Genomic DNA, 27,575 nt, shown 5'->3' on the forward strand with positions numbered 1-27,575 from the left:
GAAAGGATTGCAACTGCGAAAAGGTAAGTACTCTTTGTCAGTAGGTTTAATGTAGCTGGCCTCCTACGCGGACGAGATAGACATCGAGAAAAGTGGCACGTGATTTGGAATAGGACCGTGTGAACTGGGAGACGGTATTTTGAGATTCCGGGAATTTTAACAGGTCGACCTCACCACGAGTTTATACGGCAGAGACGTCGTCGGTGCATCTAAACTGAACAGACAGTCGGAGGCTTACAGATCTCGGGAAAGCCTCCTCCGAGCGGCCCGCGAAAAGGTCGGGACAGGTACGAGCCGTCCCGGTCACCGTAGCCCTAACCCCGATCTCTCTGTACGTCTGCCCCTCAGAGGTGAAGAAATTGTCGGTAAGTGTGAAGTCGATTAAGGTGAGCAGGAAGCACGTCACAGGTTTGGAATCAGGTGTGTGCCGACTGAGGAAGTGTGGGAGACGTCGGTACAGAGGGAAATGGCACCAGCGGTGGCAAGCGAGGTGTGCGACGGGAATGGGACGGGTACAGAATTCAGACGATCTAGGAAGTGGTTGTTATCTTCAGTATAAGAAGGAAGTCTTTGTACTAGGGGTGCAAGTGTTAATCAACTGTGGCAGACGTAAGTTCAGTGGGTGCTTCGAAGCCAGCAACTATAGCACGGCCAGGGTGATTGTATTTGTGGATCTTAGGAACAAAGTAAAAGGTGGAGGTTCACGGTAGGGTAAGAAGTTCTACGGATTGAGGTGTAAGTCCTTTTGAGGGGTCTAAGTTTTCTAGGAGAGACTGCAGGTCAGTTCGAATTACAGGGACGGGACCTCGACGGCAGATGCCGTATGTAGAGGTGTCCGGCAGCAGGCGTAGACCGTCACTGACGTACTCCTGTCGGTCAATTAGCACAGTGGCAGATCCTTTGTCTGCTAGGAGGATAATAACGGAGTCGTCAACTTTTAGGGCACGTAGAGCTCGGATTTAGGTCACGTCGTAAGGACTCGTGGGAAGGTTACGAAGCAATGCCGGACGTGATAAATTCTCGAAGGCCTGCGAGTGACAGTTCCGAGGTAGTGACAGTGGATCAAATTGGGATCGTGGTCAGAACTGTTCGAGGTACAGTTCAATTTCAGGTTTCCTTGTGGGATTGGGTCGCAAAGTGATATTCCGGTCGACATTATTTGTAAAAGAAAGTAGGTCCTTCACAAAAGCAGCAAGATCAAATGCAGGTTTACGGCTGAAAGTGACGCCAGTGGATAATACTGACGATTCAGGAGGGGAGAGTGCTTTGGACGAGACGTTCAAAACACTGCACTGTCGTGGCCGGTTCTCAGAACTCCACAGGGGGGGACAAGCGCTACATGTCCTCGGCCTTAATTTACTTTAATTACTTCCATTTCAACATTTTTTCACAGTAACTACTCTAATCTTCATTCCATTTTTAGTTTTCTACACGTTTCATTTTCTGACCAGTCTATTTTTTGCCGTCCTCCTTTCCACCTCTGCTACATACAATGCACTTAGTTTTTCACTCTTATTAACTTGTGCACAATGTTTTAGCAGTAATCTCTGCCTCGCTTATTGCCCCGTCTTCCACCTTTAAGTTCTCACATTTTCAAATCTCGTCCGGTGCAGTCCCCGACGATCAGTCTTTCCTTCCGATTCCGTCCGGTAAGTTTCCCCTGACCCGGGGTTCTGTCTGACTTTTCTGAACTGTATCCCTTTTCCTAAACCTGTCCAGTCCTTTTCCTTCACCCCTCTTCCTTCCCCCCCAACTAATCCACCACAAGAAGGAGTCACTGGCTCCAAAAGCTCACACGAGTTAAACCTCGTGTGCGTGTGTTCTGCTGCCGCCACTTGGTGAGTAGATTTTTATATGTATCCAATTACATTATGTCATCAAAAACTAATTATTTTCTTTGGTAGATAGAGCAGGGCATGGCACATGGAGTGATCACTCCAAAAACAGAGACTACATTGTTTGAAACATTGGGAGAGGCTTACTTTTTCTTGCAGATATCACAAAGGCAGAATAAGATATTACTGCCACTTCGTAATTTTGGTTTAGGTTATCAGGAAATGATATTTCAACACAAATTTGATTCCCAGTATTTAATGTCTCATCTCTCTCAGAAAAAGACGTCATTTTCAATAATCGGAAAGGTGACTACGGAAATATCACTATTCTGAGCTTCCACTTTCACATCAGTGAGGTGGAACACTTGCGGTGTCTACAGTCGATAGGTGACAATATGAAAGTTGCACTGTACTGCCAAAATACTGGTGATATTGAAACCAGCATTTTGAAACTAAGAGACTTCAGTAATTTAAATGTACCTCTGAATCTTTGGGCTCTCATATTACAATTGCTTCTCCATTTGTGCACCCATAACAAAACAAAACAAACTATTGGAAACTCCCTGCCTTCGAACATTCCTATTGAATCTTTGAATGGCTCTAAAAATATCACGAGATCTTTTGCACTGTTGTTGTTGTCATAACCAGGAATTTTTTCAGAGGTGTTTCTCTCCGGGAACATTTCCACGATTTTATCGCACTGCCTAACTACAGACTGTAACATTCTAAATAAGCTGTTCCACTGGCCCTCTGACTCTCGCTCCGTGGGGCTAGTCTGTATCGAATTCACACCGTCAGTTTTGTTCACAAAACGGACAGTACGTTGGGGCGTAAGACGTGACACAAACCACTGCAACCTCATTTATCGAGTAACAGTCACCCGAACAACTGTTTCGTGACTGCATTCGAAACGTGTGTAATGCCTGCATAGTGCTGCAAGAATTGCAGTGCCTCACATATATTAGCACCGCGGCCAGTGACAAAGGAAATCTTATTAAAATGCTGAGCATATACTCCTAACAATATGAATGTTTCCTCAATATAGTTATTAATAAATTCCCCAGATTTTTTTTCCTTAGCAAAGTGAGTTGTCACCGACATCATATTTCGACGTGCCTAATCTCAATAAAGAGAGTGTGCAGTAATAGATAGGTGACACATTTTCTGATACGCATCGGTCTGTACGACCGCTGCACGTCCACAGGCTTTCACGACTACGGTCCGCATAATGTGGGGCACAGTATTCGCTCACATTTTGGCAGCTCATCTTTCACTGTTTCCTGCTTTCACTGTTTCCTGCTACTATCACAGCACAATGTAAAATGTTGGAGAGAGAGATTCTGAACCGACATTTACAAGCTCCTGACATAAATTGTGAAATTGTATGCCTAATGTTAATCTAGACAGACAAAGATTTCCGGCACCTATTTCTACGCACCTTTTAATTACGGCAGCTTACACTGAAACTGGTAATGCTTCAGATCTCACACTTAGTCGTTTTCAGATGTGCGGTGGCAGATATTTAAGACTGCAGACCAGAGAAATCGCCACAGGACACGAAGCCGACATCCTTATCACTCGACACTGAAAATCCGTCCCAAACGTCACTACCACCACCATATTTCGCACTCGGGAGATATTCTTTCGGATCGAGTTTCGCTTTTGCACTCTCCTTTATCTCACTTCACGTGCCACAATCAGACACCGGGCGACCGAGCGGCGCTCGCATAACTACAGTAGACGGCCGGGCAATTTGAACGTACGACACTCGAACTGCTGTCGAGGAAGTCGAGTGCCGCCGCCTCCCCCCCTCCCCCCACCACCCCTCGCGCCCAAAGCAGCTGCACCGACACGTGTCAGACTTGACGCAGCCACGCACACCGAGCAATTCGAGCGAGCCTAAGCCTCAGAGGCAGACCGCTAATACCAGATATCTGATGTCACCGCTCTGCACACAGGGCGAGTGGCACGGGTGAGAGAACAGATCCTCGCTGCAACTGACACTGATCGTAGCACGAGCTGAAATTCTTGTTGGGCAGCTGCAATACTCTCGGCACTGCACGAGAGGTCTGCTTTCGTTACACAGGAATGGAATCCGGTTACTGGAAAAACTTCCACTGATACCTAATGTGACTATATTGTCAAAAAATAAGCACATCTTAGCATAGTCCTTCAGGATGTTTTGGCTTGCCCTATATGATGTAACTGCACAAATATACTTTGTACAATGAAAATACCAATTTCTTTTCATTAGTGTAATAAGATTAAGTGCTGGAAAGCACAAGTCTTGAAGTAAGGAGCTGTGTTAGATGTACTACCGTTTTAATATAAAATTGTTTCACATCGAGATATTTAAATGGTGAATATTGATGAGAAACATTTTTAATTTCACTGTTTCTAACTCAGTCACATACTTCTGGTATAATTTATACTATACATTTGTAAAATGTGATTTATAGATCATTTTGCATCAAATTCACAAAATATATGGGCATATGCTCCCATATCATACGACTGATAAAAACGATTGTATATGAAAATAAGTAGACCTGCTATACAATCATATTTTCAAAACTGAGTATAACTGGAAGTGTAACTGTAGAACATAACTATAGAAAACCAGCAAAATTTGTGAACTTTAAAAATTTATATTGTTATCAGATCAGTTTTTGGTACTGCAATGACATTGTCAGGGCACACAGTACAGGGTGTTTCAAAAAGGACTTTACAACTTTAAAATTCATATAAATTTTTTGAAAAAAGGTATAGAGCTGGGTTTAGTTTTATTTTATAGGAAAACACATCAAGTTTTTTTACCTTCAACTAAAAATGTCGTAGGTGGCTTCCGTCGGTTATCCTGCACGTATCCCATCAGAAGTCAGTTTACTTCCGAGCTCGCTGTAGCATTGCAGGTGTAACTCACTCAGTGGCGGCGTGAATTCTTGCTCTTAAGGTTAGGTAGAGAAGCCGCACAGGAGGTACGAACACGACATCCTCGATGAATCCTCATTAAAAAAAATCGAGAGGTGTCAGGTCCAAGGGACGTGGGGGCCACACAATTGGTGCATCACGGCCTATCCACTGACCTGGAAAGCGATCACTGAGGAAATTCCAGACGTCGGCCAGGTAGTGGGGTGGTGCACCATCTTGCACAAAATAAAGATTTCATTCTCGGTCATCCTCATCGATCTGTGGCATCAAAAATTGTTGTAACATATCCAGGTACACTATCCCACTGATGGCTGACTCGTGGAAAAAAAGGGGCTGTACGCTTTGTTCTTGCTCAATGCACAAAAAACGTTCAGTTTAGGGCTATCACAAATACGTCGCAATGTTCGACGTAGATTTTCACTGCCCCAAATCCTACAGTTGTGTGTGTTAACCTTGCCACTCGAGTGAGCAACCGACTCTTCAGAAACGACGATTTTGTCCGAGAAATGTTCATTCTCGTGTAATCGATTTAACATATGCGCACAGAAGTTCTTGTGAGCAGTTTTATCAATGTCTTTTATGGCTCGTAAGATCGTCAATCTGTACGGTTTCAAATGCAAACATTTTCTCAACACACACCAGTCGTATGTGGGCTTTGCAGTTTGCATGGTGCTAGCTGGTCGATTTCATAGGGCTACTGACAAAACACTATCTCACTCACTCGATGACACCGTCAGATGTGCTCGGGCGACCCGACAATTTACCACGTCTTAACGAGCACCCCGTTTGTACAAAACATTTCTGCTACTCACTCATAAATTGTAGGCCTACTAACAGGATCTTTAGCATACTCGGTACAAAAATCACACCGAACTGTTGTCACCAACTCTGATTCTCCGAACTGAACCACACAGCTAGCACGTTCGGGTCCAGTGAAGGCAGCCATCTTTAACGCAACTGCCGCTAGCCCTCCTTACAGTGCGATTCGGCACTAGCCAACTACACGAGACAAGACTCGATGCATTTCCCTACAAATTGACACTACAATCACCTCTGCAGGTACTACGAATTAATTTACTCGAATTTTCAAAATTGTAAAGTCCTTTTCGAAGCAGCTCGTACAGTCAGTTAGAGGTAGTCGGCGTTCGACGTCAGAAAAGTTTCGCAAGATGGCGACAGGTGGTCACTCGTATTGAGTAATGAGAACATAACAGTAACAAAGAAAATAAAAGACATCACACTGAAAACTGTTATAAAGAATTTGTTTATTGTGAAGGTTAAGATCAAAATAAACTTACAACTAAAGAATTTGGACGAAAGAAGGAAAAGTGAGAACACAAAGGACCGATCGCTGTATATAATAAAGATAATTACGAAGTGGTCCCAACTGTGCTTACAATTCTCACGTTTTCTTATACCACGTGCATCAAAACAAGGGACATTTGGAACAGGGCACAATTTGACTCCGACGAAAGCACGGAGAGCGTCGGCCTTACGTGGGGAGGCCGGGGCTTTGAGACTGCATCCCCCACTGTCAGTTTACCCCCCACCCTCCTACTGAGCTCAGCTGCCAGTGACAATTCGTCCAGGAAACGACAGGAAAATCTTGCGAACCTGTACTGTACACCACCTTAAATTTCCTCCTCTCACAGTGACAGCAATGACGATACGGCACTCCGACAAAAGTTACACAAATACAGTAGTTGGACAAGTACGGAAACACCAAAAACACAACACATTATTGCGCTTAATACTGTGTAGAACAGCTTCCCGTCACCTCAGAATGAATAAATACGTGCTCAGTGTGGTTTTGACAGAAATCTTAAACGATTCTTCCTCAAAACAGTGGCAAATTCAGATAACGACGACAGAGGTGGGCGGTGACTGTGCACCCTTCTCCCAAACCGGACCGCGGAGACTTGGTAATATTTAGAGCCGGTTACTGTGGTGCTGAGGGAGATGCGACAGTCTATCCTCGCGCTCACAAAACTGGTCGCAAACGACGCGAGTCGTCCGAACGGGGGCACGTCATCTCGGAACACGGTGTCACCACTGGCAAACAGTCATTGCCGTACTCCGGGTTTTACGACTTCGGCGCCACACTTTCCAGTTACGGGCATTTCCACCACCGACGAGTCGTTTCAGACTTCCAGGTAACCTCCGAACACCATACGTACAGAGCTCCCTCCGTGCCGTTTCGGTGCCGACGGGGTTCGTGAGTGCGACATTCGGTTCGGTAGTAATTTTTGCAGCTCATCCTCAAACTTAAGTTTAGTCACGATCGTCTCAGACGACCGTCCGTCACGAGCCCTTAACGCCCACTTTCACCCGTGTCGTGACTCGGCAGGTGACGTTATCCCACTTTGCCCGTACGCAGTACAAATCTTCAGTACGGTGCCTCTCGAACAATTTGCCGACTCGTGAACTCGATCGGCTCCGACACAGTGCACTCACCAGACGGAACACCGTTCCGACCACGACAGACACTCGCACCGCGCCGAGGAAATCGCACAGGTGCCGTCTGTCGTCAAATACGGTGGCCCGTATTTTTGTCAAATCCCCGTACTCGTCCGACCACTCCTTCCTACAGGTTCAGAAACGATACGTTACGCACTTCACGCTCACATAACACGGGCAGGTAGCACCGGGGCGTCTGACGACTCCGGTGACGGCGGTGGACGACGCGTACGTTCCGTCCGGATAGTGGCGCAGTGGTAAGAGCGGGCCCGGCAAGAGCTCCGTGTCCGACAGGTATCGGACCGCGTAATCGATTCGGAACCGGCTACCGGTTCACACGCAGCCAGACTCCGGAACGACAGATGTGCAACGTGCAGTGTGACGTACTGCTAGGTACAGGCGTTGCCCACAGGTACCCGGACACGGGCTCACCGCCCACACGGTACCGGTGCTACTGCCGAACACACCGGCGCACCCACCTTGCCGAGGCGTGCCGCGGCGGACTCCTCGCGCGCCTCCGCCGCCGCCAGGCGCGCCGCCTGCAGGCTCTCCGCGTACAGCTGCTCCGCTTTGGCCAGGCTCGCACAGTGCTGCTCCTGCAGCTGCAGCACCTGTGGGCAAAACACGACACGGTACGGTACAGTACAGTACAGTAATGCACGGCAGGTTTAGGGACACACTGCTGTGTTTCACTCGGTCAAAATTAGCCGATTACGTTGCACAGCTCGCTTACTTTGTATTGCAGTCTTATGCTACAAAGAGAAAGGAATCAAATCTATCACTAGTGGAAAACAAATGTTCTTTACTCGAGTGTTTTTAAGAAGATAAGAAGAGTATAGAGACGAGACGCGAGCGCATGCACTCGGACGTCCACGTGCACCAATTTAATATTACATTAAAAGTTAAAAATGTTTATATGGAATTGCCACTGTTGGCAACATTATTATTTTATATGTTCTTTGTAGTGGTTAGGTTATACTAGTTAATCTTTGATAATTTCAGTTTATACAAAGGCTACGAAATTTTGTATGTGCCTGTGACAACTGCAGATGTTCTTCCATTTATATTTCTGTTCATCTTTGCAATCAAAGTGTTACCCGTATTCTGACTCAGTTACTATGTAGTCAGATTAAGAGTGTGAGCTGAAAGAGTACACAAACTGTAATACGGTCACTCGTAATCCCCCTCCGCTTTGCCGTGCTCACGTTCCGCACTTATTCTCATCACCGACTTCATCTCTGCGGACCGAAACCTCGACGCTACAATGGAAGTCCGAACACTTTCTCGAATCCACAAAATAAGAGATACAGCTTTTTCACAAAACATTATCTATTAGACGAATATTACAGCAGGAATTACTGCTTTCAATACATTTCTGTCGTAAAGAATAACATTTGTTACATTAACTGAGCAGCCTTTCCTCTTCGCAGGATAGAGACAGAACGAATCTTCTGCCGTCCTCGTTACGTTACCGATTTACTGTCACGAGCACTCTCCGGGGCATTGCACTTCTCAGAGGAAGGGCGCGTCTCTGCGGACGACCGGAAGTCCAGAAAGTGTCGTAAGGTGGTAACCGGCAGTCAGAGTTCCCCCGTCTCGTAAAAACACCGTGTCCGTCCCCCCGATTTCTTGCACACGTAAACAAATTCTCACACAATATGCCTATTCCTATTTATTATCTACTCGAGAAAACTTCTACACGCAGATGACATTTATCGTTCGTCAGTAACAGTTACAGGTAATAACTTATCACTTTTACGAAGTGATACGTTACGCTTCGAGACGAAGGAATAACTCTGTCAGTTGTGAGATCTATTAGAACTGAACGGACTGAGCATATACGGTATCACATACGTATGTGGCCACCGGTACGTCAGGCAAATGCAGCGCCACATTTTGGAACGGGGCGAGGAGCACTTCGGACACACAGACTGGGACGCAGGGAGAAATCGGTAATAGCAGTGCACGGGATCGTGTGAGACTGCACACTTTTCGACTTTCAGAACACCGAGGCACTGTGCCGAGCAACCATTTATTATCGGGAAACCGTTATAAAGAAATCTGTCAAAATAAGGATTCACGACAATCCGGTCCCCGAGGACGACACGTACCAACTGTGGCACAGAATCCCACCACGGCAGGAATACGACTCGGCACCATAACCGGCCGGCACTCGAGATACGTCCGGAACGGCCACACGGCCTCACCACTGCAGCCTCACCTCTACACCCCCCTGCTGCAGGACGGTACCTGGACGCCTGTAGCTGTGTGGTGGGAGGTACGCCTCAGATATAAATATTACGACTCCCCCCAACATTTAAATATTTTCCCAAAATACACCGAGTACGACACTATTAGAAACATTGCGGTATCTTAAAACTGCGATACGGCTGGAAACCCCAGAGCCTTTCACCGACAGTCGGTGCTGCCGGGGCATACACTCTTATCTGCTGCTACTGTCCGCCTCAACTGCTGACTACTCTGGCCCCACGCACAATTCGACACGCTGCGGTATTTGAGAAAAGCTGAAGCCCTTCTCCGTGTGGACCTCGTAACTCATCCTCTGTAAACTAACACACGTGGCCAGCTCCAGCCCCTCCCCCCCGTCCACAGAGGAAAGCGAATGCTGCCACCTCCTACTAGTTACGCTTAACTGTCTCCGTCTGGAATTGTAACCGTGTCGAATTACCGAATATAGGAGACGGCACTATGAAATTTGAACCACAACTGAGGTCAAAGGAAGGAATACTGAACTTTGCCCCCCCGTGAACCGCGGACCTCACCGTCAGTGGGGACTCTCGTGTGCCTCGGCGCTACAGTGAGGTATCTGTCGAGAGGCCAGACGAACGTGTGGTTCCTGAAGAGGGGCAGCAGCCTTTTCAGCATTTGCAGGGGCAGTAGTCCAGACAATTGACTGATCTGGCCCTGTAACAGCAACCAAAACAGCCTTGCTGTGCTGGTGCTGCGAACAGTTGAAAGCGAAGGGAAACTACAGTCGTAATTTTTCCCGAGGCCATGCAGCTCTGCTGTAAGGTTAAATGATGATGGCATCCTCTCGGGTAAAATAGTCCTCTCGGGTTAAATATTCCGAACGTAAAACAGTCACCATTCAAATTTCCAGGCAGGGACTATTGAGGAGGATATCGTTATCAGGAGAAACAAAACTGTTGTTATGCTGATCGGAGCGTAAAATGTCAACAGGGAATGTAGGTTAGAAAATTTAGAAAGGGAAACGGAAAGGTTAAAGATATAAACAGTGGGAATTAGTGAAGTTTGGTAGCACGAGGAACGAGACTTCTGGTCAGGTGAATACAGGGTTATAAATATAAAATCAAATAACGGTAACGCAGGAGTACTTTTAATAACGAATAAAAAAAACAGGAATGCGGATAAGCTACTACGAGCAGCACAGTGAACGCATTATTGTAGCCAATATAGGCATGAAGCCCACACCTACTGCAGTAGTAAAAATTTATATGCCAACTAGCTCCGCAGATGATGAAGAGTTTGAACGAATGTATGAGGCGATAAAAGAAATTATTCAGATAGTTAAAATGGCTCTGAGCACTATGCGACTTAACTTCTAAGGTCATCAGTCGCCTAGAACTTAGAACTAATTAAACCTATCTAACCTAAGGACATCACATACATCCATACCCAAGGCAGGATTCGAACCTGCGACCGTAGCGGTCGCTCGGCTCCAGACTGCAGCGCCTAGAACCGCACAGCCACTCAGGCCAGCTATTCAGATAGTTAAAGGAGACAAAAATTTAATAGCATTGGGGGACTGGAATTCGATTGTGGGAAAAGGAAGAGAAGGAAAAATAGTAGGTGAATATGGACTGGGGGTAAGGAACAAAAGGGGAAGCCGACTGGCAGAATTTTGCACAAAGCATAAGTTAATCGTGGCTAACACTTGGTTCAAGAATCATGAAAGAAGATTGTACATGTGGAAGAAGTCTGGAAACACTGGAAGGTTTCAAATAGATTATATAATGGTAAGACAGAGATTTAGGAACCAGTTTTTAAATTGTAAGACATTTCCAGTGGTGGCAGATGTGGACTCTGACCACACTTTATTGGTTATAAACTGTAGAGTAAAACTAAAGAAACTGCAAAAAGGTGGGAATTTTAAGAGATGGGACCCTGATAAACTGAAAAAAACCAGATGTTTTAGAGAGTTTCAGAAAGAGTATTAGGCAATGATAGGCAAGAAAAGGGGAAAGAAATACAGTAAAAGAAGAATGGATAGGTTTGAGAAATGAAATTGTGAAGGCATCACAAGACTAAGTAGGTAAAAAGACAAGGGTTAGTAGAAATCCTTGGGTAACAGAAGAGATATTGAATTTAATTGATGAAAGGAGAAAATATAAAAATGCAGGACATGAAGCAGGCAAAAAGGAATACAAACTTTTCAAAAATGAGATTGACAGGAAACGAGAAATGACTAAGTAGGTATGGCTAGAGGACATATGTAAGAAGGATATAGCATGTAGAAGCATGTATCACTAGGGGTAAGACAGATACTGCCTACAGGAAAATTAAAGAGACCTTTGGAGAAAAGAGAACTACCTATATAAATATCAAGATCTCGGATGGAAAACCAGTCCTAAGCAAAGAAGGGAAAGAGGAAAGGTGGAGGGAGTATATAGAGGGTCTATACAAGGGTGATGTACTTGAAGACAATATTATGGAAATGGAGGTGGACAAGGATGAAGATGAAATGGGAGATACGATACTGCGTGAATAATTTGACAAAGCACTGAAAGACCTAAGTCGAAACAAGGCCATGGAAGTAGACGACACTCCATTAGAACTACTGATAGCCTTGGGAGAGGCAGCCATGACAAAACTCTTCCATCTGGTGAGCAAATGTATGAGCAAGGCCTTCAGACTTCAAGAAGAATATAATAATTCCAATCCCAAAGAAAACAGGTGTTGGCAGATGTGAAAATTACCAAACTATCAGTTTAATAAGCCACGGCTGCAAAATACTAACGTGAATTCTTTACAGACAAATGGAAAAACTGGTAGAAGCCGACCTCGGGGAAGATCGGTTTGGATTCCATAGAAATGTTGGAACACGTGAGGCAATACTGACCCTACGACTTATCTTAGAAGATAGATGAAGGAAAAGCAAACGTACATTTCTAGCATTAGTAGACTTAGAGGAAGCTTTAGACAATGTTGACTGGAATACTCTCTTCCAAATTATGAAGCAGGCAGGGGTAAAAAAACAGGGAGGGAAAGGCTATTTACAATTTGTACAGAAACCAGATGGCAGTTGTAAGAGTCAAGGGGCATGAAAGAGAAGCAGTGGTTGGGAAGGGAGTGAGAGAGGGTTGTAGCCTATCCCCGATGTTATTCAATCTGTATAATGAGCAGTAAAGGAAAGAAAATAAAAGAAAAAATTGGAGGAGGAATTAAAACCCATGGTGAAGAAATAAAAACTTTGAGTTTTATGACAACACTGTAATTCTGTCAGAGATAGCAAAGGACCTGGAACAGCAGCTGAACAGGATGGACAGTGGCTCGAAAGAAGGATATAAGATGAACATCAACAACAGCAGAATGAGGATAACGGAATGTAGTAGAATTAAATCAGGTGATTCTGAGGGAATTAGATAAGGAAATGAGACACTTAAAGTATTAAATGAGTTTTATTAATGGGGGAGCAAACTAACTGATGATGGTCGAAGTAGAGAGGATATAAAATGTAGACTGGCAGGGTGTATATGCAGACAAGGAAAAAAAAATTCCTGGATTTTTCCCAGATTTCTCTGGGGGAAAATAAACTTTTTCCATGTTAAGTGACAGTATACTTTCCCTCAAAACTGTAAAAGTTATCAGTTCTTTGAATGGCTTCAGCTTTATACACCGGTGTAGAATTTCTCAGCACTTTAGAAAACGAAACTCGGGGGAAAAAAACAAGTTTATGAAAGATCTTTGATGTGCAGCAGCATGTCCGTTGTATATTTTCATATTACTAAAGTGTAACTATGAATTCCATTATACACCACACGTGACTTTCCGAAGCATCGAACTCTTGATTGCAAAGCACTTTTGTAAGCGAGACACAGCTCATGTCACGTAATCTCGGCAGCGGATGACAGAAGATATTCACAGCATAGGACACGTGATGTAGTCAACCAAGAGCAACATTGTTGTTGTTGTTATGGTCTTCAGTCCTGAGACTGGTTTGATGTAGCTCTCCATGCTACACTATCCTGTGCAAGCTTCTTCATCTCCCAGTACCTACTGCAGCCTAAATCCTTCTGAATCTGTTTAGTGTATTCATCTCTTGGTCTCCCTCTACGATTTTTACACTCCACGCTGCCCTCCAATACTAAACTGGTGATCCCTTGATGCCTCAGAACATGTCCTACCAACCAGTCCCTTCTTCTAGTCAAGTTGTGCCAAAAACTTCTCTTCTCCCCAATCCTATTCAATACCTCCTCATTAGTTATATGATCTACCCATCTAATCTCCAGCATTCTTCTATAGCACCACATTTTGAAAGCTTCTATTCTCTTCTTGTCCTAACTAGTTTTCGTCCATGTTTCACTTCCATACATGGCTACGCTCCATACAAATACTTTCAGAAACGACTTCCTGACACTTAAATCTATACATTACCTGTTAGAAATAGGTTCATTTCAGCAGTTGCCAGAGATCTGTGTGTTAAGTAGTGCGAACACACAAGTAGGAAAAGTTAATGGTTTAAATTAACATACATAATGTTTCTAGAAGAAAAGCAAAGCTTTCACATATAATATCGATCTCTAAGGTTTGTGGGGACGTAGAACACTGGCTCACCCACCAATAATATCCCCACCCTACCGCAGCGAGGACATTGTATTTTTGCCAGATCAGTTCTCAGCAGTACGCACTCTCTGCTACATGCATTGTTTATACGCTGTGAGAATAAGAGTATTCATAGTAAGTGAGGTAGTGTGAGTGATTATTTATTGTCCTAATGACCGTGGCCGCTCTCCACTACCTATAGATTAATAAGCTGCAAGAGAAGCTCAGCTTTCACACCTGATGTCGATCTTTTTTGAGCGTGTTACACTTGAAGATACATTACACAAATGTGCCAGTAAAATGTTTAATAACGACATAAATATCTGATCTTCTGGGCTCGAAATTCTTCTAAATGTCTCTTCCTCAAAGAGTCGATTTTTAAATGAAAGTCAAACACACTGTGATTTACAAAATTCGTCGTACAGTCTCGCACGTAGTTCATCTCGTATAAAAGGAAATTTACTTTGAAAGTAAAGCCTAGTTTACACGATAACACTAGGTCGCAGGCAACTGCACTACTGCCCACTGTGCATTTGCAAACTATACACTTTTGGCGTGATGCAACTTTGGCGACACTAGTCACACGAGTTTTGAGGCTACGTGTGTTCCCATTGTGTAGACAAACTGAAATATAAAGTGGGGAACGGAGAATAATGTTCGCTTTTTGGATATCTGTGCTCTGTGTAGGTGTTTGTGGAATTTCAGTGATGCCGATTACAAAAATAAGCAACATACTGCTGCTCCTGAGACTGTGATGCATGATCAGAGAACAGATGGTTTGACAGTATCTGAGCTGCAGGGCAAAAGTTATTGAATTAGGAGTGTGTATACAACTGAATTAAGAAAAATACAACCAAGTACAATTCTGGCTGTGGAAATGCTCTCATCTACAAGACCAAAATCCCATCGTTCGAGTGGCCAACTCTTTTCTAAGGAATATTGTTGGCAGGGGGGAAGGGTACACAAATCGAGAAACTGCATTCTTTATTCAATATTCACCTGTTTAAAACATCGCATCTGTGTTCCCCATTCACATGTTTGAATTTTGAAATATTGGCATTGTAGGGATCTATCTTCAAGACAGGAGTTTGCAAACCATTCTCTTCTTAATGTGGCCTGCTTTGAATAATTATTGCAGTTAATGTTAATAATTATTACTGTTAATGTTAATAACTATTACTGTTAATATTAATAATTATTGCCATTAATGAAAAACCATCATCACCAACTAAAACTGCATCTTCTAGCACACCGAGTGTTCTCGATTGTAATGCACACACTGTGGTATGTAATTGCAGTTCTGGCGACAGTGCTTCGTACATTACAGTACCTTTATTCCTTACTGCACAACTAACTCTATTTAGAAGAAACGTGAACAGTTCTCGTGACATTCTAAGATAATTAAAAGAACTTCTCGGATCTTCCATTATAAATTATTTCAGCGAGGTTGCTGAGCAACCGAGCTGATGTCTTTTCTTCATCTGGTCAAGAATTGAAACACGTTTCTTATTTTTCTTCTTATGCAGCAATTTGGCACAAGACACTTTAACTCCATCACAACTCGTGCGATGTGCAACTGTCAAAACTTTTATTTCAGACACAACTCGGAAATCCACAAAACAACAAAACTGAAATGTATGCCAGTTTCGCTGTGTCTAGAGTTATATACAAAATCATTTGCGTGCAACTCATTCCCTGCAACGAGTGGCGCAGCCCAATGTCGTTTTGTAAACTGGGCTTAACACAATTCAAACCACCAATCACAATTTTTTCCCGACCTGTTAGAAATAGGTTCATTTCAGCAGCAGCCAGAGATCTGTGTGTGAAACATTAAAATAGCTTACATTATGTCATAAAAGAAACAAGGCATCAGAGGACACTCCAAGAGCATTGGGATTTCGTGAACCATACTAAAATGCATAATTCGGCTTATAGTGCACATCTGCATGTCCAGATTCTCAATGAAGTAGGCCTCGACCTATGTTGTTTTCCGAATATAAATTTTCTTGGAGTACCAATACTGTATTTTCTCATGTTTGGTTCTTTATTAGGGGATAATGCCATACATGATAGAAGACGAAAATGTGCACTGTAAATGCAACAAACAGCTAAAACTAGCCAACAGCGTGGAATTAAACACTTCATTTCAAATAAATTGACTGCCTCAGTGGAAAAGGTCAATAAAAGCCAAATTTCTTTAGCAAACAGACCAAAATAAATTCATTGTTCTGTAAGGCGATTAATACTTGACTGTCACAAAGGTGGAAATAAAATAAGATCTGAAACTAATAACATTTTAGCCCTCCATAATTATGTGAATGTATTTTAATTTACTTGATAGCTCCCGACCACAGAAATCCGTTTTGTTTCCATTTGACACGAGGGCATTAAACAAAGAGGAAACAGCAAAGTCACTAAACGTAAACACGGGTCACGTGGAGACTACCCACCTCCCCACTACAACTCAAACTGCTCTTGCGCATCTACCCCAGATCTATGATATTTCCAAACAGCCCCTCCCACCCCCAAGTATTTGAGATAGGACGCCAAAAATTTAAAATATCGATGTTCTAAAAATTTTCATTTTGTAGAACACAACTTTCTGAACAGTCTAATACGTAAAACATATATGTTCAAGGAAATGTAAGACATGTTATTTGGTCTTAAGTGTGCAAAAGTGCAGTGCCACGCCTCTTCACACAACATTCTTCTACTGCATGACACTGTATTTCACTCTGTGGAATTCAAACATGTATATTTTGTAATGGATGCCATCAAACTATATTCATGACAATGGAAATTAAAATGTCCTGTAGTGCCTCTTCTGATCCCAGTCAGCCAGTTTGACATCCTGCCCCAGTTAATACTGGATGGGATAATTTCAGAAAATTTGCACTCTTTATTGCCTATTATCTAATAACTCGCTGTTGTGTGTGACACGAAATTAAATTTAGGATACATAAAGAAAAGAGACAAGCAAGACCGTACACATTTCTTCATTCCTTACGTCCTGGCATTTTTTTTATCTAACACTAAAAAAGCTGTCGATACAAATGGTACCCACGACTGGTGTGATTTCTCGATCTGATTACATCTAATTTGTCACTGTCTGCTACATGAAACGAAATAGGCCTGTCTAATATTGAAGCAGAACGAGACTGTTTTGGCACAAATGGTCATTTTTATACCACGACCGAATACAATTCACAAAGTACCAATATCAAATGCCTATTACGCCTACCAAAAGCAGAAAGCTTTATGTTAGTAGAAAGTTTCACATTTCATTCATACGCTCCAGCTTCTCAAGCGTGAGATCGTAAAGTAGTAGTACAAAATTTTTGTACAAATTTGGAATCATCATATTCCTCCATAATTTGTGTGATGTTCCCGTTTGTTCTTGTTCCTCATTCTAACAAACAATCTTGTCATCACCCATTCTGTAACTATTCCTGCCAGTGTCAAAACTTAGAGGTTAACTTCACTAACCCTGCCACGATCACCAGTATGGTTATCCCGCTTTTCGCCTCTGGTTGGGCAACATTACACGCAAGTACAATGCATTTTGTACACTACTTCCAGAATTGAGCTTCAGCTGCTGCTACCTGCGGACTGTACAACCGGCCCTTACTATACCAGCGATCTAGCCAAAACTTTTCTGACAAAATTTAGTAATCTTTCTTATCTGTATTCCTGTCTGTCATTTACTTCCACTCTGGTAGTCTGAATCTATGGATTTCACTAGTAATTATAAAAAAAAATTGATCATTTCCAACCCAGTCGACCCCCTAACAAACAGCAATTGGCATTCAACTGTTTGGCTTCATTCCGCTCAGCTCGTATAGCCAAGTCCCCTTTTGTCTGCAGGAAAATTTATAAATTTTATTTTCTAGATGCGACCGGGATGCCTCTGGCAGAGAGATCACGTACACTATGCACACATTCAAAAATCAACTTACATTTCAGTCAGAAATAAACTTAGAATATGTTAAAAAAAAAAATCGAATACATTTCAAAATCGTATGAATTAAACCCCCCCCCCCCCCCCACACACACACACACACACACACACAATGAACCATGGACCTTGCCATTGGTGGGGAGGCTTGCGTGCCTCAGCGACACAGACAGCCATACCGTAGGTGCAACCACAACGGAGGGGTATCTGTTGCGAGGCCAGACAAATGTGTAGTTCCTGAAGAGGGGCAGCTGCTTTTTCAGTAGTTGCAGGGGCAACAGTCTGGATGATTGACTGATCTGGCCTTGTAACACTAACCAAAACGGCCTTGCTGTGCTGGTACTGCGAACAGCTGAAAGCAAGAGGAAACTACAGTCTTAATTTTTCCCGAAGGCAAGCAGCTTTACTGTACAGTTAAATGATGATGGCGTCCTCTTGGATAAAATATTCCAGAGATAAAATAGTCCCTCATTTGGATCTCCGGATGGGGACTACTCAAGGGGACGTCGTTATCAGGATAAAGAAAATCGGTGTTCTACAAATCGGAGTGTGGAACATCAGGTCCCTTAATCAGGCAGGTACGTTAGAAAATTTAAAAAGGGAAATGGATAGATTATAGTTAGATATAGTGAGTTCGGTGGCAGGAGGAACAAGACTTCTGGTCAGGTGAATACAGGGTTACAAAACAAATAGGGGTAATGCAGGAGTAGATTTAATAATGAATAAAAAAAATAGGAGTCCAGGTAAGCTACTACAAACAGCATAGTGAACACATTATTGTGGCCGAGGTAGACACGAAGCCCACATCCGCCACAGTAGTACAAGTTTATATGCCAACTAGCTCTGCAGATGACGAAGAGATTGATGAAATGTATGATGAGATAAAAGAAATTATTCAGATAGTGAAGGGAGACGAAAATTTAATAGTGATGGGTGACTGGAGTGTATGTGTGTGGTTTGAGGTTTTCGGGTGCTAAACAGATGGGTGACTGGAATTAGATAGTAGGAATAGGTGAATATGGAATGGGGGTAAGAAATTAAAGAGGAAGCCACCTCGTAGAATTTTGCCCAGAGCATAAGTTAATCATAGCTAACACTTGGTTCAAGAATCCTGAAAGAAGATTGTATACGTGGAAGAAGTATGGAAACACTAGAAGATTTCAAATAGATTATATAATGGTAAGACAGAGATTTAGGAACCAGTTTTTAAATTGTAAGACATTTCCAGTGGTGATAAATGTGGACTCTGACCACAATTTATTGGTTATGAATGGTAGATTAAAACTGAAGAAACTGCAAAAAAGGTGGAAATTTAAAAGATATGAAACCCTGATACACTGAAAAAACCAGATTTTTTAGAGAGTTTCAGAAAGAGTACTAGGCAATGATTGGCAAGAACAGGAGAAAGAAATACAGAAGAAGAAGAATGTGTAGCTTCCAGGGATGAAATAGTGAAGGCAGCAGAGGATCAAGTAGGTAAAAAGTAACAGTAACAGAAAATATATTGGGTAACAGAAGATGCACTGAAGTTAATTGATGAAAGGAGAAAATATAAAAATGCAGTAAATGAAGCAGACAAAAAAGAACAGAAACTTCTCAAAAATGAGGTTGACAGGAAGTGCAAAATGGCTAAGCAGGTATGGCTAGAGGACATTTATAAGGATGTAGAGGCTTATCTCACTAGTGGTAAGATAGATACTGCCTATAGGAAAATTGAAGAAACCTTTGGAGAAAGAGAACCACTTTTATGAGTATCAAGAGCTCAGATGGAAACTCAGTTCTAAGCAAAGAGGGGGAAGGGGAAAGTAGAAAGGTGGAAGGAGTATATAGAGGGTCCATACAAGGGCGATTTACTTGAGGACAATATTATGGAAGTGGAAGAGGACGTGGGTGAAGATGAAATGGGAGATATGATACTGCATGAAGAGTTTGACAGAGCACTGAAAGAGCTAAGTGCAAACAAGGCTCCGGGAGTAGACAACATTCCATTAGAACTACTGATAGCCTTGGGAGAGCCAGCCCTGACAAAACTCTACCATCTGGTGAACAAGATGTATGAGACAGACGAAATACCTTCAGACTTCAAGAAGACTATAATAATTCCAATCCCAAAGAAAGCAGGTGTTGACAGATGTGAAAATTACTGAACTATCAGTTTAATAAGTCATGGCTGCAAAATACTAACATGAATTCTTTACAGTTGAATGGAAAAACTGGTAGATGCCGACCTCGGGGAAGAATAGTTTGGATTCTATAGAAATATTGGAACACATGAGGCAATACTGACCCTACAACTTATCTTAGAATATAGATTAATGAAAAGCAAATCTATGTTTCTAGCATTTGTAGACTTAGAGAAAGGTTTTGACAATGTTGACTGGAATACTCTCTTTCAAATTCTGAAGGTGGCAGGGGTAAAATATAGGGAACGAAAGGCCATTTACAATTTGTACAGAAACCAGATGGCAGTTATAAGAGTCGAGGGACATGAAAGGGAAGCGGTGGTTGGGAAGGGAGTAAGACAGGGTTGTAGCCTCTCCCCGATTTTATTCAATCTGTATATTTAGCAAGCAGTAAAGGAAACAAAAGAAAAATTCGGAGTAGGAATTAAAATCCATGGAGAAGAAATTAAAACTTTGAGGTTCGCCAATGACATTGTAATTCTGTCAGAGACGGCAAAGGACCTGAAAGAGCAGCTGAACGGAATGGATGGTGTATTGAAAGGAGGATATAAGATGAACATCAACAACAGCAGAATGAGGATAACGGAATGTAGTCGAATTAAATCGGGTGATGATGAGGGTATTAGATTAGGAAATGAGATGCTTACAGTAGTAAAGGAGTTTTGCTATTTGGGGAGCAAAATAACTGATGACGGTCGAAGTAGAGAGGATATAAAATGTAGACTGGCAATGGCAAGGAAAGCGTTTCTGAAGAAGAGAAATTTGTTAACATCGAGTATAGATTTAAGTGTTAGGAAGTCTTTTCTTAAAGTATTTGTATGGAGTGTAGCCGTGTATGGAAGTGAAACATGGACAAAAACAGTGCAGACAAGAAGACAATAGAAGCTTTTGAAATGTGGTACTACAGAAGAATGCCAAGGATTAGATGGGTAGATCATGTAATGAATGAGGAGGTACTGAACAGAATTGGGGAGAAGAGAAATTTGTGGAACAACTTGAGTAGAAGAAGGGATCGGTTGGTAGGACATGTTCTGAGACATCAAGGGATCACCAATTTAGTACTGGAGGGAAATATGGAGGGCAAAAAATCGTAGTGGGAGACCAAGGGTTGAATACTCTAAGCAGATTCAGAAGGATGTAGGTGGCAGTAGTTATTCGTAGATGAAGAGGCTTGCACAGGACAGAGTAGCATGGAGAGCTGCATCAAACCAATCTCTGGACTGTAGACCACCACCACCACCACCACCACCACCACCAAAACAACAACAACAACAACAACAACAACAACAACAACATGGTACGAGAGTCCAGATCAACCCCATAACGGTCGCCACAAAGGACACGGCTCGAGCGGGAACTGGTTGATGGAAGAATACCTGGTTGGCAAAGTAGTCGACAGTCTGGTCCTTTATCCTTTCGATCTCCTCGCGGTGCCTCGCCACCAGCTGTTCCAGGTCAGGATATTCCCACTCTGTGCAAGTCTCCGAGTCTTTCTTATCGACTCTACCTTCCTGCAAATGACAATGTTTTGCAGACTGTTATTTACAACAACAACAATTTTGAACGTAACAGTACTACAGACATCCATAAAAATGCGATGATTATATGTGAGGCTCATCGACCTAAAAGCACCTCCTTTAGTAATTAATAATGACAGAGCAACAGATTCTGTGGGACACAAATTCTTAAGTTTCAAATCCAGACTACTTACATTTGCTGCACTTTCCTGAAATATAATGATGAGAAAAACCACTCGAGCAGTTACATTTTTGTCAAGCAAATTACTTATTTGAACTAACTAGCTTTGAGCTATATTTTGTCAAGTAAATGGGACAAAGTATATTCTTATTACCTATTTATTCTTAACAATTATAGCAAATTCATTAGGTGACTTAATTAGGACACACACACACACACACACACACACACACACACAATTACTGCCTGTCACATGTTAAAATGATAATCTTCGCAATATACGCACTAGTATCCTTCAAAATACTACAACTGCTTTTATTTGTACACTCAGTTGCATACTATTACCAGGAAAGTAGTATAACCAATTGCCACAGTTACCGGTTTTTCCTGTATTTACTCAGATGACAAACTTAGTTTTTAGTCATACAATGACAGGTTAAAATTGTTGGCTACAATCATTTGGCCCGCCCACCCGCCCGTCCAGCTGTCCGTCCGTCCGTCCGACTGTTGAAAACCCTTTTTCTCATCAGTAGATAGATGTATCCACTTGAAATTTATGTCAGACACTGAGGTTTGTGGTCCTTTGGAGGTGTAAACAGTGAAGCTTTTACGTCACTACAATCAAAAGATATCACCATTTACGTCACATATTTTGATACTGGCAAACTCACTAATTAAAACCTATAGGATACTTTACGTTGACATACAATCATGAAAATTGGCAAGAAGCAAGGTTTCACAGTACAAGTGATGGTAGAAATATCAGAAAAGTTTTACTTTGTAATTATATCACACAAAAAAAATTTCTCACTAATTAAAACCTATAGGATACTTTACGTTGACATACAATCATGAAAATTGGCAAGAAGCAAGGTTTCACAGTACAAGTGATGGTAGAAATATCAGAAAAGTTTTACTTTGTAATTATATCACACAAAAAAAATTTCTTTTTTCTTATATTATTCAATGTCAAACTTGAAAATAAAACATTCTTGAAAGTCTCAGAATCCCTGAGACCGATATCTTGCCAGTGTCAGTACCAATAACAGGAAAAATTCATTGAGATTCTCAATTCCCGGAATGGATGAACTTTCTATATACGTAGTAGGTTTGCACGGAACCCTCTGTGTGCAAGTCCTACTTGTACCTGCCCCATTTTTCCCTTCAGTGTTGCAGGTACGGACATCACTGTTCTCAAACTGTGACGGACTGTTTATGATGAATTTCAGTAGCAGATATATGGATGGTGACAGTGCAGCTAAAATTCCTGGCTCTTTGAAGTGCTACCTATCTGGTATCCTTGGCTGAACATCACATATTGTTCTTACTGCTCGCTTTTGTGCAATCAATACCTTCTCTCTAAAAGAGCTACACCAGGAAATTATTCTGTAAGACATTAATGAGTGGAAACATACAAAATACGTGAGTGGGTTAATATGTTTGTTTCCGAGATTAGCAATAACACAAAGAGCAAAAGTAGCTGATCTTAACTGTTTGAGAAGTTCTGTAACTTTAATAAAGATGTAAACACAACAATTTGGGGCATTCTTGCCTATTTACTTACTCCTGCTCATCTGTTGCATCAGTTGTTGGTATGACTATTTGTTGCACAAAACTGAAAATTTAGGGAGAGTCCATTTTCAGAGAATCACTTAATAATTCTGTACAAAATATCATTCACCAACTCTTATGTTATTTTCTCGCTAATGGGATTTATTATAACACTAGTGCCATCTGCAGAAAAAAAAAATTTTTTTTTTTGCTTGTTGAATGTTAAATGGAAGGTCATTCGTGTACTTACAGAACAGATGTGAACCTAAAATTGGACCCTGTGGGACTCTTTTGTGATTTTTTTTTTTTCCCTGGCCACCACAATTTTCTAATTTTCCACCATTGTCTGAATTATTCAGTACGTTTTGCATTCTGTTTGCTAAATACGATTTAGTACACCAGCTGTGCGTAAAGCCATCAATTCCATACAATTAGAGTTGTTCTAAGAGAGTAACGTGAGCTACACAATGAAACACCTCGGAAAGATCACAAAAAATACCAGCTAGTGATATATTATTATTTAAGGCTCGTACTGTTTCACAAGTGAATGTAGATACGGCACTCTCAGTCAAGCTACCTCTCTAGAATCCAAACTGTGACATCCTAAGTAAATTGTTTCCACTTAAATGCACAACTACACTCGAGTACATTACTTTTTCGAGTATTTTGGAAATGTGCGAGTATGATAATTGGTTAAGTCTGTCTTGTCACCTTTATTATGAAGTAGTTTCACAACTACGTATTTTAATGTGTCTGCAAAAATTCCTTGTGGCAGTGAAGCATTTCACATATCACTAAGGACATTACTTATTAAGTTGGTACAACTTTTCAGAATTCTGTATGAAATTTCATCGACCTCACACGAGCTTTCATTTTTTAGAATTTTTATAACTGTATTAATTTCAGTGAAGGATGCTGGTGCTATTTCAGCTACATAAAGTTTTGTGGACTGACATTTTTAATATATTCTCTCGTTTCTTCAATTGAACTGTTTAATCGTGTATTTGCTTTTACAATTAGAAAGTGATTGTTAGAAGTAGTAGCAACCTGTGAATTATCAGCCACAACACTGTCATTTAGTTTAACTGTTACGGAATCTTGTACAATGACTGGCTGTCCTGCCTCTCGTTTGACAACGTTCCGTACAGTTTTAACACTAGAAGTACCGGACTTCGCCGTACCCCTAATAGTATCGTGTGGGTCATTTCTGGCTCACAGTTGGAAACCACCGTTTTATTCATATTAGGGTGGTATTTTGAGTGCTGCCATGTTGACAGTATGTTCAGGAAGATCCTGAAGTGTAACCAAATGATAATTTGGCCTCTAAAATGAACAATACACTGTCAAATATATATTTTCAGATTTTTTTTTTAATTTTGAGTTTTACAGAAGAAATTCCACAGTCTTTCATCAATCGTCATTAAACAAGTAAGTAAAACAATTTTACAATGTTTCTCTTTATAAAAAAAAAAGTGCAACACAATCAAAACACATTGTTTGTGTGAGTACTAATAGTATTTTAACTTTTACATACAAGTTAAGTACCGAGTATTTGTGAAAGATCCTAAAACACAGCAGGTGACTAAAATGCTTTGTGCGTTTTCTCGCTTATTGTGATCGAGGAATTAAAACGTAAGAAGAAAAAACTTCAGTCTGCAATTATAAATATTTCGAAATATATAGGAACACAGACTTGGCAGAGCTGCTCACAATTCAGACATTCGACAAGCGTTCTTGCTCGGCAGCTTTTGCACACACATTTGTTGGACTTGAAGCACATGTCTGATGTTTTATCCCCCTCTGTTGTTTTGTTGTTTGCAGGAAACCGAATTTGGTAACACCTTCTATTTCCATATTAGCCTGTGCCAGTATCGAGTAGTTGCAAGGGGGAATTGGCTCCTCTTTGCAGTTTGTAGAGGGCAGCAAGCTCATCTGCTACTCTGAGGATAAAGTCTCGCTGAGAAATCTTAGAGGTAAGTAATTTAAAAATTGTGCACGTGTTGATCATGACGAGCTCAAAAATGTAAAAGACCTGCCAGCCTGGACACTGTAGTGTCTAGCCATTTGGTCAACTATATAGACTCCACTCTTAGTTTCATTATAAAACATCACCGTTTCTGTAGTTTCTTCTCAGTATTCTCAGTCATCTGACATCCAGCATGCACATTGCTCAGAATAAAGTTTTTTTTCTTTTTCCCTCGGTATGCCGTGAGAAGATTGTCACCCGATTTGCACGTTCATTGTATTAAATGCAGCTTTCCACTTGGTGTCGCAGGAGGGACCTCTCTGAGTGATCTTCAGAGAGTGCCAGCTAAACTTATTGCTTTTTGTTTCAGTTCATCTACCAATTTCACAGAGGTGAAGAAATTGTCAGTCGTAATGTTGCGTAGGGGCGACATGCCCGATATCTGTTGCCGTGTAAGAGAACTATTGGCAGTGCCCCAGGCAGCAATGTAAGAGGGGTGGAGAGGCAGCTTTCCCACTATATAATATGTTACTCTATAGCTTCCCAGTGTCACTCCGTAGGTCTGCATGAAGCCAGTCCGTATAATACGGAAAGCCACACTGACGTAAAGTATAGCCTGACTTCTGAATAATCTGTATTTTGCATTCTTTTTGGCACAAAGTGTTGTAATATACTCCAACATCTAGTGAGTAATGTCAAGGCACACTCAGAAACTATTTAGCGTCTGAAAATTGGTGTTACCAGTATCAAATTGCGTTAAAATGTATATGGGAAAAAAAATGACCCACTTGGTACAACTTGTACAACACACACATTTTCATGCTTCTAGGAGGGATAGAGAGATGAAATTTTGGCAAATTGTACAATCCCATATATGATGAAAAGTCACAGGAGCATTTGGTCCTGCAACGATTATGGACGGGTGTAGAACCCTTGAAAAACCTTCGTGGGTCAAAAGTAAATCACATGGTACTTCTAGTGTTCATCTTATTATCTGCATTATTTATTGCTCTCAGGACATGCACTACTTCTGGATATTTTAATGCCTTTCCTTAAAATATTAAATATTTTTTGTAGTGTGAAAGTGTGAAAGTAATGTCGGATATTGACTTACTCTGGCCTTTACATAAATTTTCCTCTTCCTCTTACATGAGCTCTGAATTCCCTTAGTTGTCCACAGCTTACTTGTTTTCACTTATGGATGGTTTTTTAGAAAAGAAACTTTCAAATATTGATAGAAATTAACTGTGGAATACACTGAATTTGATGTTGGCATCTCTCTCTACTTATACCTCATCCCCTACCACCCCTTGAATCTTACTGTTGCAACACTGTACCCTGTGCTCATTAATAAGTCTCACTGCTTTGTATGCATCAGGGTTGTGTCATGCCATACTGTTTACTTCTGTTAATTGTGCATCAAATAGTTCATTAGCAATTGGAGTACACATTAATTGTTACAGCCTGTGTGCTATATATAAAAATGTTATCAATCAGTGTCCTACTATTTTGCTGGACAAAAGCTAGAAAACTGACTACTAAAATTTCATCGAAACACCCAAATAATAATTCTGGTTCATTTTCTTTTGTTTGTATCTTTTAAGAAAGCTCAATAATGCATCTAGATTTCTCTTAAATAACTGAAAGTTTCCTGGAGGGCACATGTAGACAGATACAATTATTAGAGAAGTATTCTTCCGTAACAACTCTCGTGCACAAACTTATATGTTTTGATCGACAAAAAAACTATTCGTTACAATATTTCTGACTTTGTGTCCAACTTTTACACGTGTTGCAACTCCTCCTTTTTCCGTGTTAACTCTACACAAAAACGATGCAAGTTCTATATTCCCCGATACGTAACTTCTCCGTGCCTGTGGCTACACAGTGCTCAAAGAGGCACAGAACATCTGAAGTGACAGAATTTTTCCACATCTTCTAGGCATAGAGAGAGCTCACGTATCTTGTTTTCCAACCGTCTAATGTTCTGATGAAACAAATTAATGTTATTTTTCTGCAAACTGTTACACATACTACAGTCCTTTATTGCTCTAATTTCTTGGTGCAATGCTATATTATCCCCGCCTTCCTCTGTGGAGCAGAAACTTGGTCAATTAAAGCAGTTTCTGTAAAAAGGCTGGAACTAACAGAAATGTGGTTCTCGCATCGATCACTAAAAATACCACGGACTGAGA

General features: G+C 41.5%; 1 protein-coding gene across 1 annotated transcript in view; it reads right to left on the minus strand.

Moving 5' to 3' along the window:
- The window catches only part of LOC126109687 (plectin-like), a 247,037-nt gene that overhangs the window by 63,024 nt on the left and 156,438 nt on the right, over nt 1–27,575 (minus strand). Inside the window, exons 18-19 of the mRNA XM_049914737.1 lie at nt 21,542–21,676; nt 7,703–7,834 (exon numbers count right to left, since the gene is read on the minus strand). Of these exons, the coding sequence (XP_049770694.1) occupies nt 7,703–7,834; nt 21,542–21,676 (267 nt within the window). The remainder of the gene's footprint in view (nt 1–7,702; nt 7,835–21,541; nt 21,677–27,575) is intronic.

The sequence above is a fragment of the Schistocerca cancellata genome, chromosome 12 (genome assembly GCF_023864275.1).
Source record: "Schistocerca cancellata isolate TAMUIC-IGC-003103 chromosome 12, iqSchCanc2.1, whole genome shotgun sequence".
NCBI lineage: Eukaryota > Metazoa > Arthropoda > Insecta > Orthoptera > Acrididae > Schistocerca > Schistocerca cancellata.